The following is a 20,612-nucleotide window of genomic DNA, read 5'->3' on the forward strand; positions in this document are numbered from 1 at the left end:
ATGTAGTTCGTGTTTCTTCAGCTTACTTTTGTGAATGTCATGTGTGTCCAAGGTTTAAAAAAAACAGTGACCTCTACTGCTTCTTCCCTATTTAAAAAATTTAGTTACTTATTACCAGATTGATTGATTTGATATCAATGGATACATTGCGGGTTTTTTTTTTTTTGAGAACAGATCTTTTGCTGGAAACTTAAAATAGTCTATTTTAATTTTTTCCACACACTTAAATTAAGTTGATTAGTCTATAACTTCTTGGCCACAGTTTTCTTTCCTTTACCTTCTTTTTAAGACACTGCATTTGCCTTCTTCCATAATATCTCCCATTCTCCTTGAGTCATTAAGACCCTGGTTCTCAGACTTGCTTCAGGCAGTTAGTTACTTGGGATATTTATCTTAGTTGGCTCTGGCCAATCTGAATATAGCTTAATAAGTTGCATGAGGCAAAGGGGAATGGTTCTGCAGAGCAGAACAATTGATAAAGCCCTGATGTCTTCACTGTATGTTTTGGGGGGAGAATTTGCCTTGGGCTATGGTCTTATCCTGGGTACTGAACACCTAGTAAGAGTGCATGTTTTGATTTAGTTCTCTCCTAATGGGGTGTGCCTCTTGCATCTTTGCACTGCTTCATGGTGTGAACAAACGTAATAACTGAGGAGCAGTTGGAAGATCTGCTTCAAAAGTACATCCTGCTGACCTGAACCAGAAAGGCTAATGTAAATGTAGTCTGAGTCTATGAAGTTGCTTTGGGAATATTGTGCAAGTCAGAGACTGTTCAGTTACAATCAGTATTTAACATTCATTACTTTTTCTGGTCTTCCTGCCTAGGTTTCAAGATACTGATGGCAGATTCATCCAGTGATTCAGACAACTTTCTTAGGGGTCGAGTAGGAAGGTGGCCACCTTTGAGAGCATCTCACAACAAAGCTTGGAACTACGGTGCTGAAGAAGTTACAGAGAAGATCCATACTTTAGCAAGCACTTTACAGGTTATTTACAAAATATGGTTTTAAAGTATTTATAGAGTCTGCATTTCTGTAACATAGGGTCAAATTTTTGTTTCTGAAGTTGTGGAAAATGCTGTACCGATAGGAAACGTTGCTTTCTGTGCAAGCCAAATTGGTCATATTGCCTTTGAGCTCAGAGTATGTGGCTTGTTACACTTTTATATAGCCATTATTTCAGACAATAATAGAATGTTGTTAGAAACAATGACATGTTTGGTAATACCGTTTATAAAGTTAACAAACTGAATAATGCCAAATAAACTTTCAGATTTTCACAAGAGGCATTAAATTTTGTAGCAGAAAGTTCCAGCCCCATCTTTGTTTTTTTGTACTATGTAGAATTTCCCAGTTCCTAATAACGTAAATATGTAGGCAGTCAATTCCGTCATGATAGAGTTAACAATTCAAATATTTTCTGGATGTGGAACAGCACAGTGAGAAGCAGTATTTGTAAACTTGTAAGAGATACATACCCAAGCAGGAAAAAGTGTTCATCTAATTCCTGCTTCTTCAGTGGAGGCAGCAGAGGAAATCTCTGAATCTGTTTTGCAAGTGGGAGGAGACGTTTAGCTATCTTGACACCATTTATTGCTTGAGAAGTCATTCCTATTCTTCTCTAGCTGACAGTTCTGAATACCTGAATAGAGTGGGTGGGCTTACATATTATCATTTGTGTTGAAGTATTGTTTGGCCAGCAATATTTTTGTTTTCTTTTTAATATGTGAGAAGGGAAAAATGCATATAGAATGCTGCATTTAAACTTCAAAACTTCTTTGCTAGACAATAATTGTCAAGCTAGAAAAGAGATGAGTTAGTAAGAATGTAATCTGACTATTTTTTAAAAGGGACTCTTTGGTATTGTCCTGTCTAACCTCTTTCTAGCTGCTCTCCTGAAATTCTGATTTTAAGCTAATTGCTTTTTGTGGACTGCTTTTCAGCAGATCTGCCATCTGATCCAGCTCTTCATCTGGTCAGAGAATGCTCATGCAGAGACCTTATGCAGAGACCTTACCTAATGTGTTGATCTTCAAAAATTTGTTATTTCTCAGTTAATTTAATTCTGTTTTACAGGCAGGTAATGTTAAGATCATTGAATTAAAAAGGTTTTTCTACAGAGTGGCTGAAACTTGTAGAACTCTTTGTTGGAAGTTGAGGCCTTACTGTTGTACTGTAAATGACAGTGTGTTTTTTTGTTTTCTGGGGTTTTTTTTCCTTCCCTTTAGCTGTGGTGTACATCTTCAGATTCTGGTTACTTGAATAAGATTTTGAATGGTTAGACCCTTTAAAAAAGCACTTGTGTTATCAATTTACTCTTATAAACCAAGAATAATAAAGACAATAGTAATGTTTGATTAGAGGAGGTTTCTGTTTTGACTTTTCTTCCTCAAATTTTTTTTTAAGGATACCAACAGAAATCTAAGACACGTTGACCATTTGCTAGGACAATACAGAGAATACAACAAGGAACAAACCGAAGCAATAGCAACTGTGAGCAACTTTCAGTTTATCTTAACTTCTTAAATATTTTCTGTTAATAGCATTCATAGCTGAAAACTTGGTAGTAATGGACAGAATATATCAAGAGTTAAGTAGATGTAAACAGAAACTGTTCATATTTATTTGAGCAATCTAAATCAAACTATAGTAATATGTCATATAATGAAACACTGGCAGGTTTTGTAGCTTCATTACTTTTCTGGTTTATAAGCACCAAATAGATTGTTATGGTATGATACTATGCCAAGTACAAGGTGCGTAGCTGAAATAGAGTATTAGGGACCATGTTTCTTTTGCATGAATAAGCAATAGGATAAAAGCTGAATTACAGCAGGGAATGAGATTGTGATCATACTGCTATAGGTTTTTTCCTGTCATCCTACAACAGCTTCTGAATCTGTTGACCAGCTTTCTCTAAATTGCAGAAGGGGTGAAATTCTCATAAATATCAAGCTTCTACAAGTTTAAAAACAGTTGTCTAGGCAGAGAAAGTAAAACAAATTAGTGCTGGTAGGGCAAGAGAGGTTTGACTGTTACAAACAAACAGCAGCAGGTGCTGCCTTGAAACAGGTACGTATGAGATGTAGGGATATTTTGCATGTGAGGGTAGAGAGAAAGAGAGAAAAAGCAAATATGTAGAAAAGAAGGCTTCTTTTCTTCAGACAGCTAGCTTTCTAAATCAGTATGCACAAGCTCTGTGTGGAAGTACTTGGGGATATTATATGCCTCATAGTAATTATTTTTCTTCTGTTTGAATGCTGTTTGTGTCTTTATAAGCTCTACTTAGGTATTGAATTTGTGGAATTTCTGGTCGGCATTGGAACCATTTAAGGTTGTCTGTTTTTAACAAATGCTGTTACTAAATGTAGTTCAACATCATTATTCTGGAAAGATTTTCGATTAAGAAATATTAAGGTGAGTGAAACATCACTCAAATTTAGTTTTGACTTAATGTCTATTCTTCTTAGTCATGCTAGGTGACTTTTGATTATGGCTCAAGTGGAGGAGAAATCTAGAGACACTAACCATCTCCTGCTTGAGCTTTAAATAATAGAGTAAAATCAGTCTTAGTAGTAAAGAAAGCATGTTTCTCTGAGTTCCTGTTCCTTTTCTGGAGCAGAAGTTTCCACTTGCATAGAATAGATGTTGTATGTATTTGGTATGTGGGAAGAAGCAGCTGTGATCAGGAAGCAGTGAATCTGTTTTCCTTCTCCAAGAAATATTTAAGAAAAATTTGAATAAATTTTTCATTTGGTTGGTGATGTGTTGGGTTTTTTTCACAATGGTAGTTGGTCAAGTGTTTCTACTGTATTGGACAAGATTGTTTATCTAAGAATATTTTGCTCTGAATGGGATATGTGTTTAGGTTCTGTCAGTTATGCTGAATATTGTAATGTCTGCCTCTTGAATTCTTTATGATCTTTTCCTTAAAGACTTTCTTCAGATCATTGTATAGCATATTTGCATTTATGAATTGGTGACTGTTGGGCTGCTTAGGAGCTTTTTTCCATTCTAATTTATAAATTAGTGTCACTACCCCACTTTGAGGTGCCTGGTGTCTGCCTGTGAATCAATGCAAAACTTGCTATGTAACTTACAGGGTCAGGAAGGTTTGCTGCTCAGAACTTTTATTTCATTGTTGCTATTGTTGAGTCTCTAGTGGTGGGAACATTGTACTCTACATATATGCTCTGTTCTATTGCAATGTTATTCTCCTGCTGACTTCACTGTTATGTCCCTGGAGAGACACAAGAGAAAAGGTTCTGTTCTGCCCTTTGGGGTGGGAAGGAGGGAGAGAGAGGGAGGAGAGAATGTTTTGGGGTGTGGTTTTTTTTTTTTCTCATGTGAGGCTTTGGAGAGGTTTAAAAGTAATTAGCCTTTGAGAGAGATCTGTTGTGTGGTTTTTTTTTTAAATTTTTTTTTTTCTGATGGCACTGATGCTTGTCTCTTTAAAAAAATTATTAAAAAAAAAAAAAGAAATGGGAAAGGACCAAAAGGTTAGGCACTGTTCTGATGGGGTTTAAACAGTTTATCGATGAGATGTTGAGGAATGGAATTTAGAGTATCCTTAATATTCACCAATCTTATAAAATTTGTGGGTTTTAATAACTCTGTTCTACTGTCACTAGCCTCTCTTTGTTCTTTTAATAATTAAGTTGTTTTTTAAGAGAACACAAATACCTTAAAATGTAACAATGTTGATAATGTCAATTACAGCTCAATTTTTTTAAATAATTTTATTGGCCATTTTTCTGTTCTAAAGAAACAGACTGAAGAGTAAGGTTGTTAATTCTGGACACTGTCATGGTTCTTTGTTTAAAAAAAATAATAAAAAACCCCCAACTGTCTGGTTTCACGTAGAAAGGATGAAAATGAGTACTGTAAAGCTAAAGCATGCAAACTGAGCACCTGTAGCTTAATTCAGAGTTTTTATTGCTCTATTAAAGATGCAAGATAAGTTTTTGACAGAGTCAAGTTAGATTTGAAAATTGAGTTATTGCTGTTCTTTCTTTTATCCTCTGGCATTTTCATGAGTATTTTTTAAGGTTTAGGTTTTTGAATACAAAAGTGATCTTGTGTTACATACATGCGTGGTTGTATCTCTTTCCCTCAAGTAGCCTTAGTCTTTTCAGAAAGCATTAGAAAATCCGTAAGGTTTTTGGTTTGAGAGTTTCTTAGTGATAATGAAGTTGCTTTAAAGTATTATGTTTTCATTACACAATATTATTAAAAAGAACCTAAACAAGCATTGAAAGATTCAGAAAAGATTTAAAGTAGTGTTTTATGCTTTGGGGAAAAAAGTGCTGCCCAGAGAGAGATCCAACAGAGTGTGTATAATTCTGCAAGAATAAAGCAGCAATTTAACCATTGTGTACAAGCCTCTGTTAGGGAGAGGAAAGGTGAGCCTTTAGAAATTGATGTTTTGTGAATTGTCAAATAAAGTTGTGAGAAAATCAAGTGGCTAAGAACCAAAGTTAGAAAATGCAATCTTAGAAAAATGAGGAACTTATTTAGGAAAATAGTTAGTTCTGAACTCTTAAGTTGGGAATGACTGCCTTTTTCTGGAAGTGTTACTGCTAAAAGTAGGGCTTGATGTAAAGCTGTTTAGTGAAATTTGATAGCCATATGTCAAATTGATTTCAGGCAGGGCTGGTAGAAAAATTCCAATAAAAATTTTTCTTTGAAGTTGTTTTCTGGATTTTGCAGGGCTGTTATTGAGCATTGCTGGCAAATAGGTCTTATTTTGGTTGTAGGAGACATACTTTTCTTTTGAGTTTTCCTAGTGTTGCACCACTGTTTTAAAAAAACTTGATATTTGAAGCTGCTAATGTTGGAAACATGTTTTGCTATAGTTATGGGAATATGACATACAAGATGTTGAAGAAGAGCTGTTAATAAATCATAGCTATATTTGGCTTAAAAATGGTTTTGATTCTCTTAATGAATTTTTAAAAAATTAATATTTTACGTGCATGGTTTTTTTTAATGTCTGTGTTCGTATTTCAGTAAATTGTGATTTCTCTGCAGTTAAAAGAAACACTGGAGCAGTCTATAGGTCAGTTAAGGAGCCAACGATTAATCCAAAACTCTGGAATGAGAAGTGCTTCTCTCTCAAGCTTGTACCCTAGTGATCTGGATGGAGAAGGAGTGTCAGGTAAAATACTTAATTTAAGTATACTCAAGCACCTTTTATGTCAGCACCTTTTATAGCTGTTGTATGGAAAGAGGAAATTAAGATGAAAAATGTGTAAAGATAGTGGCATGAAAAGTCATCACTGATTACTTCAACGAAATTCAGTTTAGAAATGTGGGACACCTGCATTAAGTTATGCAGTTGTTTTTTTGGTAAATTCTTATAGCTTTCTGTTACGTAGTCTTTTCTGCTGATATCCCGAGAGATCTAAATGAAACATTGATTCTTTCAGTAGAGAAAATTCCTTGTCCACTGCATGAGTTGTAGGTACGTACAAGTTAAAGCTAAATCCAAAAGATACTGCAGCTTCCGAAGCTTGGTTCACAGCAAAAAGGAAAATTAAATTTTAATTGCATAAGATTATGGATGTGTGGATGAAATTATGTAAGGCTCAGTGGAAAAGGAAAAACTGAACCAATGTATAACCTACAGAAAAGTAGTTTTTTCTTGTACGCCTGTCTGAAAATTCATTATGTCTTAGGAAAAGGTGTATTTGGGAGGAGTATTCCTCCCAGAAGTATCATTTAGTATATTTTAGTAGAAAGCTCTAAAATTTTCATTTTTCTAATGTAAAAGGTGTGAAGTACTGTGGTTTGAAGCTATAATAGATCCAGGTGGAGGAAAAGCTGTTGCTTGGGCAAATAAAATTTCAGGAAAAAACCTACCTTTTCCTTGGAGGAACACAGGAAACCTCTTTCTTACCCATCACATACATGTATTCCAGAAATATTTAAATTGAAGAAGAATCCTGGGAAGAGCTAAACAAGAAATATGCCTGTGCATTTTATGTAACTTCAGTAATTGTTTTGTCTGTAATGTGGTCTATAAGGATATTGGCAAGATGAAACACACTTTTTTCATGAAGCAAAATGAAAAATTTCCCGTATGAAATTTTGTCTTCCTACTTATTTTTTTTATCTCTTATCTCATAAAGGGAACCGCCACTTCCTGCCTACTTCTCCTCTCAGGGATTATGGAGACTCACAGGGCAATAAACATCGAAGGTCTAGATCTGCAAGTGTTCGATTTGTCAATGAGGCAGATAATTTGGACCAGGTACAGAGCACTAACGGGAGCTGCTTCTCCGAATAGGCAATATGTGGTCACCAGGCTCTTTGCTTTTACGTCAAATGAGGTTATTCTGTTGATGCAGCTAAGAATGTTTCAGCTATGAAGTGTGCTTTCAATGTTACATGCTATTCTTCATTAGGCAGTCATCTCTTGTATCTGTCAGTGTCATGAAGTTTCATGCAAATCTATCATTGTAGATAAAAAGACGTAGATGGTAATGATATCGAAAGGAATGTATGAAAATAATCTCTGAAACTTTTAGGCCACGCATGACAAATAATCAGAGATGATTTTTCTGTCATTAACATTCACCTACATGCTGAAATTCAGTGGGGATTGTTCTGCTTTAGTTAATGGCATAGGATCTTAGTGCTTTTGCTGTTTACTTCAGTGTAGCCTGGATAGATTTTGAGCCAGCTAGTTTTCCATCGTAATTCTAGGTGTGACCTGTGAGTAGGATAATTTGACCCTGTACTTCAGGCAGATGATGCGAGGAGGAGAGGGTGTTTATGGCACTGGTAATTTTCATACCCCTCAACTTGTGTCTACTTGCAGACTCTTCAGAAAAAATAAATTAATTACTTTAATGGCTAAGACTATAGGCTTTCTATATCCTACAGATAGAGAGGAGATTTCAGTACCTGTTTTCACTCTTTCAGACAGAGTGGCTAGACCTGCTTGAGTGAATCCCTCTGTGTGGACTAATTTGTCCAGGAGAAATCTATTATGACTAATATTAAAGCAGCTGATTGTAAGGTGTTCATGTTGATTTCATTAAATCAGTTTCAACTTCCAAATAATTAATTTTAAACTTAACCAGAACACATTCTCTCAGTTGACTTTTTGGGAAGTCTGAGTGCTATAAAAATTCCTAGACTTCTATTTAACCCTGTTTCATTGTCATTTCAGTCTACTTCTTCCCCCATTCCTTCCTCAGCCAAGGTTAGAATGGAACATAATACTTGGAAGGAAATAATGTTATAGGAGGAAAGGTTTCCATAAGATTCCATAAAGCTTAGGAATATTTTAGACTGCTTCTAAATATTCTATGTATCTTAGAAATTTTATTCAGGGGAGTTCTTGCAATCCATACAAAATTCCTAGTTTATGTTAAGTAACTATGTAAGCAAATAGCTTTTTTCCTGTTTTGATGATAACTGCTGGTTTATTCCTTATTCTTGCTTTTCAGTGAGTGAACATGGCTTTACTCAATCATTAACTATTTTGTAAGAAGAGTATAGCGCTTTGAGGAATGATGAAGTAGAAGTAGTCCTTGATCATGACCAGGTAGAAATTGGTGCAGAGATAAAGCAGTACTACTTAACTAAAGCTGTGGCTTTTTCTTTCTGTAACCACAGTCCCTTTATTCCCATTCGCACTGCTTCTAGCTAAGGTAATTTTCCAGCTGAGTGGGCTTTTAACACATTTGAGTCTCTCTCTTTCTTAGGCTGATACATTCTGAAAATATGCTGTGTTTTTCAAAGTCTCTTGGGTCAGGTTGAAATATCTGGTTAGTCACACAGAGGAGATGGTAGTGCGTGTGTCAGAATGTTGAGGGCAGTCAGCTGGGTTCTGGAAGATCCAGGTTTAAGTCTCGGGCACAGAACAAGGGGGTATTATAAACCAGGGTTTTTCATAATGGTGGTCCCGGCCACTGAGCTGTTGAAAGCAGCAGGATGGATTAACTGTCACTTTGTATTCCATGAAGGATGGATGACCTATTACTTTTTTTATTTCCTCCTTTAATTTTGACCATAAATGGGGGGCCTGGTGAATGGGGGAAATGGGAGGTTTACAGAGGAAAATAGATGTGGATGTTTTGGGGTTTTTTTTCCAAGCTCTGAAAAAAGCATTCTAGTAGAGTATGTAAAGTCTTGGGCAAGGTAAAATACCTCTCCTCAGTGCTTTGGTAGTTCCTGAATACATCATAGCATTCTGCTGGGTCACTTCCAATTTTATATGCCATCTTTTTATAGTAAGGTATGTAGCTGGGCAGAACTTTATTTCACTTATGCTAGCATTTATTAGCAGGAAATGTGTCTCTCCTGACTTCACCTGTTCAGATCTCTCAAGTTGCTTTGCATTAGGTTAAAAAGATGGTGCAGTGTCAGGTAACCGAAATGACCAAACTCTGAACCATATTAAAAAACCATAGTTGGGGAAACTTGGTTTAGTAAATAATATACTGAAAATGAAACTTCAATGAGCAAGTGTTGTGAAGGGTTGATTGAATTAGAAGCGTGCAAGCCTCATCCACTCATCCAGTTTCATGTGCAGTTCATGGAATTTTGTTATTTTGTAGGTTATTTTTATCTGCTTTATTTTAAAAAGTGTGTATATATGTATTTTTTGAGTATCACAGAAAAAAGGGTTCCTAAGCCTTGGCTTAATTTGTGTACTGTAATTTACAGCTGCATTCTTTCCACCAATCTCTTCGAGATCTCAGTAGTGAACAAGTTCGCCTAGGAGATGACATCAGTCGGGAGCTCTCAAGAAGAAATCGGTATAAACAGAATATGACTACATGTGAAGAATAGTGTGGAAAATTGTTGTTATGCTTTTAAATAATTCTTAAAATCCTTTGTTCTTATGTATTTTAAAAAATAATTTTGGGGAGAGTGGGGAATTCCACAACATGTAGATGAAAGCAGTATTATGAACTGCTTGTTCCATGTCATCTTGTGCCGTATTTATAAATGTAATAACACCCATCAGGTCTGATTTGTATAGTATATGTGGCTTTTGCCCCCTTTTTTATATGTGGACAAAACGACAAGGACTTGGGAATTTCTTTTATTACAACTTTGCTCCTTATTTGTTCTTGGTACTGAAGTCTCTTGAGGGCAAGCTCTTGTGCAGGCCATAATGTTTTTTAAAGTACATACTGTCTTAACATATGGTGCTTTGTCTAATAGCAATAACAGGAGTTAGTCCACTAATTCCTAGTAGGAACTAATACTATTCAAAAGGACTGTGTAGACGTATTCATAATTTTGTACTTGTTGACCTGATACCTAGCCTTTCAAACTAGATGCTCCGTTATCTTCACTTGAGGGATGGAAATGCTTTTTATCATGAATTTTCCACTTGAGGATGGTCTCTATGCTAGGAATTTAGAGGCAGTAGAACAAATTGAAGTAGCATAAAAATCCAGGACATTGTTGCTTCTTAAAATTATCATAGTTGATATTTAGTTCTTGCACTGTAGAATATTGTCTTACCTATATTCTTCTATGAAGGACTGATGCTGAATTAAGAAAGACTCTAGAAGAATTGTCTGAAAAGCTCACTGAGTCCCAAAGACAAGAAACGGTGAGTGTGACTAACATGAAAAGATGATTTATATTTAGTATTCTAAGCAGGATATGGGCTTCTAGGTTAATGTGTGTTTTGGTAATCAGTACCACATGTTAGTACATATATCTGAACGTGATCTTATCTAGGGTACTGTAGGTTGTTATATCGTTACCCTACCATAATGAAATCATCAGGACAAGTTTTATATTTCAGGTACTTGTTTAACGTAAAAGTGAGTGCTTTATAAGTGTGTATGTAGTGAATTTTTCTGTTTCAAAATTCATGGTCTTTTTAACTTTGACCATTTTTTATCTGCTTTTTAACTTTGACCATTGGTTTGAATGCTGTCATACTTGTTGAAGATACCTTTTGAAAGATGCAAGTTTTCCCATGTTAATGATGATGAATAATACTGTTTTCTGCTCCTCCCTCCCTGTCCTTTTCAATCCTTATCACATCTGTGCAGCATAATGGGAGGAATCTCTTTGGGCTGCACCCTTCTCTGAAGGCTTTGTGACAAATGTAACAAAGGAGGCAGGACAGCCATGATAGTCTCATCTTTTTTGCTTCCTGTATCTGCTGGAAGCATACTAACTGCAGTCTATATCACTTAAATATGAAAGAGATCTGCTATTGAGATGGAAGTCAGACAGCGTATTGCTGTAGGAACAAAAGAAGTTGAGAATCTCCCCAGTAGTTAGGAGGTGAAAATCCTGTAGGTCATTCTTGACTCATAAGACTTGAGTGTATGCTTTGTGTAAGTATTAATGTGGTATCAGTAGCAATGCTGATTTTTCAGAGCAAGTGTTGTGTGTCCTTATTTTCCCATAGGTGATTCATCTTCCCCTAAAATTGCATGAATTGGTACTAAATGCTCTGTCAAGAGCTTTAGTGATGTGTTTGTCACTGATAACAATATTGTTGGCACAGACCACCTGTTGGCACCTGCAGACTTAATAATTGTACTTGTGTAAGTTCCTGACTCTAGATGAAGTTGGACAGGGATTCAAGAGGTTATAATCTATCAGTAGCAGTTATATGCTTGATATGATAGAATCCATCAGTGGAGGAAGACTTGCCTTGTCAGCCTTCCTAGAAAAATATATCAGGCTGCCTTTATTAGAATGTTAGCTCTGCTTTCTCCTGATAGCCTGGTAGGATAAAATAAGTTTATCTGATAAAGAATTCTTGATACTTGCAAAACTCTGTTTCTTTCTTGTTGTGGCCTACTTCTCGGTAAACTCATTTTTTTCTCTTTCATGTACCAGGAAATTAGCAAACTCAGTAAGTTTTAACTAAGATGGTTCTCAAGAAAATAGCTGCTGCAGCTGGATATGCTACAACTGTTTTATGCCTTTGAATGAGAGAAGCAAACCTTCTTCCTCAATCCTCTGTAATGCTGGCACCCACTGTTTTTTCATTAATGAAAGAAATAACTAGCTCTTTGTGACCTCCTGTAGTAGGATTTCAAGACTTGAAATTGAATGTTATAACTTTTGACCTGAGAGAAGCAAAAATGGGATGTGAAGTACAACAAGGAAGCCTTCTGTAGTTTGTTAATGGTAAGGGGAATACCAGAAGAATAAGTCTCTTAGTTGGGAGAGAACATTGTCATCCAATAAAGCTATGAAAGCTGAAGTGTTTAATGACATTCTTTTAGTGAAGACGCAAACGCTGCAGTAAGCTGCAGTGAGATGGTTTTCATGTGTAGGACTAGTAAGACTTCAGCTGGAATATTCTGCTCATTGCTGCCTGTTATCTTTAGGAAGAACATTGGCCAAATGGAGAGAAGACCAGAAAGAGGAGAGGGAAAAAAGAAAAGGGGGAAAAATAAAAAAGGCCACTCATTCAAAGACTTCCTTAAAAGGTTAAAACAATTGCTGGGGTTCAATTTGCAGAAGAAATATGTAGTTAGGAAGGATCTAGCCATGTACGATGAATGGTCAAAAAGGGAACGTTTAGTGAACAATATCAGAATAGAAAGGCATCTAATGATAATTCTGCACAATACTAGTGTAATCACTTGTGGCTTGGGACCTTCTTGGTCTGGAATTGATCTCTGTACTTTCTGTACTTAGTAATCCCTCCGTGGATGTCTTTTCTGGAACTTGTTCAGTCTTTGTTATAACTTGCATGTCTTTATCGTCTTACTTGTCCTGTAGCAAGGAGTTCTTCAGACAGATTATATTTTGTGAGAGGAGCTGCCACTTTTGTGGTGGTTTGGTTTTTTCAGTTGTTTTGTGTGTATGTGTTTGATATGTTTTGGTTGGTGTGTTTGGTTTGTTTTTTTTGTTGTTGGCTTTTTTTTTGTTATTGTAGTTGTGTTGGTTTTTTAATCTAACTGCTTTTTCATCCCTAATTTTCGTTGGAGGAGGTTGTTCAGTTTCTTCAGAGGCTTTTCAGAGGATTCCTTTTCTCTTCAGGGTGAAGAATTCTGACATGCTTCATCACTCATTGTATCCAGACAATTCCACACCACTGAAAAAGCCAAGCGGTAGCAACATTCTGCACTGCTTCTTTACCTGTGCTCTCTGATACTAGTTGTGGATCCTTTGCCCTTGTTCAAAGCCTAATGATCTACTGTTACACTGATGAGGCTGGCAGAATGGGTGACATGAGGTAAACGCAAAAGAGGGGAATTTAGTATGGATGTTAAGAATAAAAATAACTCTAATGGTGAGCATAGTAAAGCATGAGATTAGAGTGCATGTAGAAACCGTGGTCTGTTACTGTAAATTTTTGAGGTCCTTTAGTATCTGTCTGTGTTTAGGAATTTTTCTAATGAGATTAATTCAGAATTGATTTCTGATTGGTGAAACTGAGTTGGGTTGGAGGAAATACTTTTTTCCTCACAACTTCCTTATGCAAAGTTATGCAGGAACTTTTGTCCTTAGTGCCTTTATCACTTTGCTTTGGAGTGTTTGTTTATCACCTCCAACATTGCTGTCCTTCTATTTATATTCTACTGTATGATTCTTGGCGATAAATTGCCAACTTGAAATCTTGATAATTTGGCAGGATGAGTTAATGGTAGAATCATTCTTTTCAGTTCAGTGTCCTTAAGTCTTCGTTTCTGCAGGGACGTATATCTAAATTCTTACAGCGGTACTGTTCAGTATATTCAGTGCTGTTTGGAAATTGCCTGTATATAGATGTGTGGTGATAAAGGTCTAGTCACTACAGTTGTTCTGAGTCACTAGTTCAGAATTTATTTTTATTACAGGTCATGAGTCTTAGAGCCTTTTTGATGCTGAATCTGAATACTTTAAGAGCCACGCAACACAACCAATGCACATTAGTTTTACCTTTAAAGGGAGCCTTTTCCACCCCAGTATAAAAAATCAGAGGACATCTGAGGTGGTGACACAGGTGTAGTTGGATGCCTGTTTCAAATCAAGCACTCTCCATGGCCTTGTACTTCAGAATCTGTGTCGTTTTGGTATAAAGACTGCAGGTTCTACAACTCTCTCTGTATCAAAATCTCTATCTTATCTAGACATTTTCTGATATTCTTTTTTTCTTGAAAAGAGTTTGGATGTTTGCTAGAGGAATGTCCATACAGACGTATAAATGATTGAAAGAATGTGTACTTACTTTATGGTTATATAATATAGCCCTCTTGGATATTTTGTTGCAATCTCCTGGTATAGAAGCACATCCCAAATAGCACAAGAAGCTGATCCTTATGCATAAAAAGCAACAGCACCGAAGTACAGATTTGTTCAAATTAAGTAGATGCTTAATTGAGATGGTGCAGTTAGAAGGTTAGTGTAGGCTGTGTATGTGGGAATACAGCAATGTCAAGTGAAAGGGGTCTTACGTGGAGTTAATGTGGTTACAATATCTCAGAGCACCAGGATTATTCTCAGATAAGGAACTGTCCTTCAGAAGATCTGATACATAGGGATTTTTGGCACTGCACAGGTGACTTGTAAAATGTGTATCAAACTTTTCCCTCATGGCAAATTATAATGTATAACAATATTTAAAGTGACACCTGTGAAAGAAGTTTGCTATTGTTGTGATTTTAATACTTCTGTTTCAAGCCTGCATTGATGATAAAATAGGTTGTAACAAGAAAGGCGACAAAAATCTGTTGAAATAGATTTCATTTAGCAGGACTTGTGCACTAGAAATAACAGTGGAAAGCTAAAAAACAGGAGAGAAATTCAAGAAGTAGGATGCTGCTTTTTGTAGATTAAGCATCCAGCATCTTCCACAAGATTATATTTAGCTACATGACTTAAATGTCACCCTGGTTTTAAACAGGACATTCTATTCTTTGTGTTTAATTGGTGGTGGTGGAACTTTTTGATAGACTAATCCATTTTCATAGATTTTGCTGCTACCTGAAAGCCTTATGCAGAGACACAACTCTTAGTGAAATGATTATCATTCAGGTAGTCTGTGCTGCTAAAAATGCATCCTTGAAATCACATTCTAATATGTTGTGAATGCAATAATTTAGTGCTACCATTTCATCTCGTTATGTAGAACCTCCATATTCTTTGTACTGTTCTTCAGTGAATCAGTTGTCTATGCTAAGGCTTTTGATAAGATCCAGAGGACAAGATACATAGTCTTACGGTACAATGTTGTCCTGAGTTAGGGTCTTTGGGATAAAGGAAGGGAAGTGAGTTTTAGAGTTTCTTCTGCATGTACTAATTTATGAGTTAACACTTAACTGCTCCTAATTTTTCTTTTTTTTTTAATCCCTATTGTTGTGTGTCAGAGGCTCTGTGACAAACTGAGGAAGGTCAGAGAGGCTACAAAAACAGGGAACATAATTCTTTTGGGAGATAATGTCTACTCCAGTGTAGACTGGGTAAATGTTACATTGGGGGAACTACGTTTTTAGGTGGTGCATTAACTGCTTTGTGGAACAAATAAGGAGAAACGTTCCAGAAGAAAAAAAAAAAAACTAGTTATTTGTTATAAACAAGAGTCTTGTGCATGGCTTTTAATCTGTGAAATATTCTCCTTGTAACAGTGACCAAAACAAACTTACATTTGGCATCCCTACTGGAGCAAAAAAGTTAAATCTCTTAGAATAGTTTTGGTTTCTGAAAGAGAGTTGCACAAAAATAAAGAAACTTCTTAGAAAAATTTTGGGGAATGAAGAGGGTAGAATATTTCCAGACAATGCGGAAGTGATCTTAATACAATACAATAATGACTTTGAATAAATGCATTAAAAGACATGAAGGAAATTAAAAGGTATCTAATGTAACTACACAAGGTAGAAAGGAGTCCTTCCAAAAGTTATAGCCAAATGATGGAGTAGAAAGGTTAGATAAACTTCAGCGGTTAAATATAAAAATGCAGTAAGGCAGGTTTAAAAAAAAAAAAAGTTGTCAAAAACGTTACAAAGTTATATGCACTGATAAACCCTGTTTAATGCCATAGTATCACTAGGTAAAAAGATGATCAAACTAGAAAGAGCGTTCAGGGGAGATAACATCTGTGGAAAGGATGGGAGAAAGAATGTATTAGGGTTTTTTGCATCCATCTTGACCAGGGAGACTGTTCGCAGGTTCCAACATAGAAATACATCAGAAGATTGGCCTCAGATTTGGAGGGACCTGTGTTGGGACTTCTGCTATTCCATAACATAAATGACAAATAATTTGGAAAATGTGGTGATAAGCAACCCACTTTGTGACACTGTGATGATGCTAAATTTTCCAAAATGGAGAAGGTAAGTTTACTGTGTTCCAGGAAGTCTTACTGCTAAACATTGCTAGGATATGACGGTGACATGGCAGCTTTTCCAGAGAATGCAGAGGAAGCCACAAGTGATGGCACTTGGTTCTTTTGCACTGTTGCAAAGTGCAACATAATAAAGCCTAATTTGCTATGGACTTGCGTGCTCTCTGCCTTCTTTTCCCAGTCTCTTGCATTACCACTTGAATGCTTTTGAGTTTGTGTCACCCTACAAAAACTTATATTGTATCCTGGTTGTCTAAATCCTTGTATAGTAACTTCCGTGTTCTTCCCTTATTATGCTTCCTCACCATGATACACCTCCAAAGTCCCATGACACTTTCTGTGCATCATTCTGACTTCATTGCTAGCTTTATTTTATTATACTTCCAACCTGATATTTTTTTAGAATGCTAAATAGGGTGATACGTAATTTGAGACTAAATGCATGTACTTTGCTAACAGCTAACCCCGCACAAAGTCTAAATATATTTGACAGCTCTGTGCCACTGAACGTTTGAATCTGTTGGCCAATTTCAGCTGAATTTGGGGGAGGCTAGGGAATGAGGAGCACAAATGAAAGACCATAATCTCCTAAGTATTGTTACTTATAAAGTAGGCTAAAAGTAGTGTTTATGAGGCTGCCTTTGTTTAGTTCTCTTTTTCAGGATTAATGCTAAATTAATGTTTCATAGTAAGCATTTTGTCTACCAGAAACTACTTTTCCTTCTGAAGAAATGTTAACTAATGTGGTACCTATTCCTTTACCCTAAAACAACTTTCTTTAACTGTCAACCGTTCTGTATGCCAAGCTTTATCTCACAAAAAAAATCATCAAAAAATGATTGCTTTAAGGAATTAACTTGCTCATAGTCTAAGGTTTGTTGTTTGTTTACTATGTCTTTTGTTATTTCGTACATATTTGGAATAGTTTGTGAGGCTGAAAATTTTTTTTATTTATGAAATGACTGATTACATGCAGAAAAAACTTCAGTCTTTGGAGGAAATGAGTTGGGCAAAAATTCTATGCAAATCCTCTTAAAAAAGGAAAAGTTGCAACGAAGTGTAAGAACTATAGCAGTATATCTATTTGGCTGAATTAGAAGCTCTGCATTTACTTCAGACACAAAGAGAAAGCATGCAGAAAGGGGAAACTAAATTAGATTAATGAGAACAGTCATAAAAAACAGTGTGAATGTATGAGAGTGGAAAGGCCACGGTGGTAAGATAACAAGATGCACCAACTAAGACACATCAAGAGCGGTGATGATTCACTTGTAACTACATCACCATTTCTCAGGGAGACCAAAGCAATGGGTCTGTTCCTTGCAAAGCAGCAAAACTGCTTACACAGTGTGCCAAGAGACACCTTTTTAACATTGATGTTTCCCAACAAGTTAAGCTGTAAGCTAGTGACCAACAATGGGGGCGTAAGACCTCAGCTTAAAATACTGGAGGGGGAAGGAAGGCATGTAAAGTATTTTGAAATAACCTGGTGCAAGATCAGCTAAGAAACTTAAATAACTGTCTGAAGTGATCTTAAAACCAGTATCGGCTATTTTGGAGTATTCATGGACAACTGTGGGGGTGAGTTAGAAAAAATGTTCTTCTAATATTGAAAAAGGGCAAATCTTGAAAAAGGAGGAAATAGACTGATTATTTTTCTGGAACTTGATATGTAAACATCCAAGAGTAAACAAACTTAAGTAGCAGACAACACAGCTTTGTCAAGAAAAGTTACACTCATATCATAGAAGGAATTTACAAGGATGAAGCAGTAGTTTTCTATATCTTGATGCAATTTTTTGGAGGTTTTTTAGGCAGAATTTCATACACTGTTCTAATAAGCTTTTCAGTAAAATATGGTAAAACTGAATATAGTCTAGAATAAACGCAACTGTCCAGGTACCTGTGTAGCTAGTAAACTGTTCACTGTTAAAATTAGAGGAGTTAGTGAAGTGAATTTTACATGTTGGTATTCTTGATCTGGTTCTCTCAGAAGTTTTTGTTAATAGTCTAGATGATGCAATATAGAGATGCTTGTTATGTTTGCAGATGGACTTCAGATATGTTGAAAAACAGAACTGAAATCCAGTATCCAGTCTTGGATGTGACTTAGAGGATAGAACAAGGTTAAAAGGTGTAAAATTCAGCAATGAAGACTAGAATTGTATTTTAGGAAAAACAGGTCATTTTAGAGGCAATGGAATGAATTGTCTAGGGAGTCTGTAAAAGCTTTCTGTGAATGTTTTTGAACAGGTAAGATAGACTTGTAGAAAAATGATATAGGTATAAAAGGTCATGTGTTTAGCCAGGCAGTGAGTTTGCTAGCCTTTGAAGTCCCTTCCGGCCTCTTCTTTCTCTGCTCTATGCACAGAGAATATGAGCTAACAATATACTAATAGACTAACTGCAGTTTCTTGATAGAGGTTTTTTCTGATGATTTATAAGTAGCATCAAAATGATTGGTGGTTTGTTTTGGTTGTGTTTTGGGTTTTTTAGAGGATTATGTCTGTAATTCTGAAATTTCTATGCACCTGATAAATATAACGAATGCATCTTTTTCAGTACCTTGTTAGAAATAAGGTAACAGTTGTATTCTGGAGGGAGTTGAAAGAAGTCAGAGGCAAGGCAAATCACTTGGTATCTTGCAGTTAGTAAAAAGTTACTTTCTTACTTATTCTGCATTAGTGATAATTTTCAATGAAATCTGAAGTTTGTAGGAATCTGAAGCTTGCCATGTCACATCATCTGCTGTGCATGTGGTGAACTAGATCCGTGTCAGTGAGGAAGTTACTGACCTCTCCTTTTGAATGTCATCTTTGGGGGTGATGTTACTTTTGGATCTTTTGTCAAGTCTAAATTACACATTTTCTTTCTTAGTAGTTTTAGTGTTCTCTTGTTTAACTTCACTTGAAAAAATGTGTGATAGAGCTGAGAAAGCTTCTGCCTTCAGAAACATATAGCCAAGATTTTTTTTTTTAAATGCAAAAACATGACTTTGTTTCACTTGTGAACTTCAGATATATCTGGAGAAAAGGATGACAGATACTTCCCAGTTTTCAGCAAAGATATAACAAGTTTAATAATGAAGTGTTATTTGCTGTTCCTGCTACATCGTATCATTTCTGTTAGCTGGAGTATTTTCTGAATTATTAGAAGTAACACTAAGTAGTAGTGGTCAAACCAAATACAAATGTTGTGATGTGGTCCTTATTTTTTATACATTAGTTTTTAGTAAGGAATTGTTCTGGATTGTGACTGCAGAGCTTTCATAACTTACATGAAAGAGCGTAGTTTGTTGCAGTATGTTTTTTGAGGATCTCCTGATTGTTTTAAGAGAAAATACAAAATTCCAAATTGTTGACTATTCTTGTGGCTACAAGAAGTGTTTTCAAACTGATGTATTCTGTTGTAAAGAAAAAGACTGTTTCATTCTTTAAACCTGATGTACTCGTGAAGCCCAGAATATAAATGTAACCTTAATTATGTTGCTGTTGCTACACAACATTTTCTGTCCACGCATATGCCTAATGCTAGTAGAAGCATGCTTAATGGTGAAAGTACAGATGAGAATTTCTTCCCCTCTGCGTACATCAGAAACTAGTAGTTGAATGGTGTTTTAAGTCTTTCTCTTTTTATCTAAATACCATTCGATAATAGATATATTCCTTTCTAGTGATTGTTTAAAATAATTAGTTTTAAGGTAGGGGGGAAATGATACTTTCCTTGCTAATCTTCAACTTTAACAATATAGACTTAATTTGCTAGCCACGAGAGGGTGCTGTCTGCTAGCAGCTTGAAATGCAAAATAAAGTAGTTCTGGTATTGTAGTTTAAGGTTGAATTATTGTGTTTATAAACGCAAATTTCTTTAACAAATAACTAGTGTTATTTGTATTAGTTTGTACATGGATTCACAAAATATTGGGAAAAGTCTTAAAGTGATGTCATTATTTTGTGCTATTACAGTCATTCTCATGTACTTGGCTCTTATTTACTACTTTTCACTCACAGATTTCTGAGTATGAAAGAGGCAAACATTGGTCTGGTTTACAGACTGGAGATGTGAAAGAGATGACTCTCTAGAGGTTAATGAGGCCTCTGGCAGAGAAGCTGAGATTTTTGTATTGCAGCTTCAGGTTAGGCTGCACCAGGCTTGATATTGAGATATTTAGCACTTGAGTGGAACCACCACTGTAGAGAAAAATATGCATATACCTAAAGGACCATATTGCTAGCAAGATAGCAGGTCAATTCCCTGCTTGAGTACTTCTGGAGTACTCACTGCTATAACTCTATTTTCTATACCGTTCTAAATTTTATTTAATAAAATAAAAGTTTTGT

General features: G+C 35.9%; 1 protein-coding gene across 1 annotated transcript in view; it reads left to right on the plus strand.

The window, feature by feature from the left end:
• The first annotated feature begins 825 nt into the window (after window positions 1-825).
• CEP128 (centrosomal protein 128) overlaps window positions 826-20,612 on the plus strand; it is a 129,586-nt gene continuing 109,799 nt past the window's right edge. Inside the window, exons 1-6 of the mRNA XM_059819872.1 lie at window positions 826-986; window positions 2,406-2,492; window positions 6,030-6,156; window positions 7,130-7,251; window positions 9,678-9,769; window positions 10,506-10,578. Coding sequence (XP_059675855.1) covers window positions 840-986; window positions 2,406-2,492; window positions 6,030-6,156; window positions 7,130-7,251; window positions 9,678-9,769; window positions 10,506-10,578 — 648 coding nt within the window. The 5' untranslated portion in view covers window positions 826-839. The remainder of the gene's footprint in view (window positions 987-2,405; window positions 2,493-6,029; window positions 6,157-7,129; window positions 7,252-9,677; window positions 9,770-10,505; window positions 10,579-20,612) is intronic.

The sequence above is a fragment of the Gavia stellata genome, chromosome 7 (genome assembly GCF_030936135.1).
Source record: "Gavia stellata isolate bGavSte3 chromosome 7, bGavSte3.hap2, whole genome shotgun sequence".
NCBI lineage: Eukaryota > Metazoa > Chordata > Aves > Gaviiformes > Gaviidae > Gavia > Gavia stellata.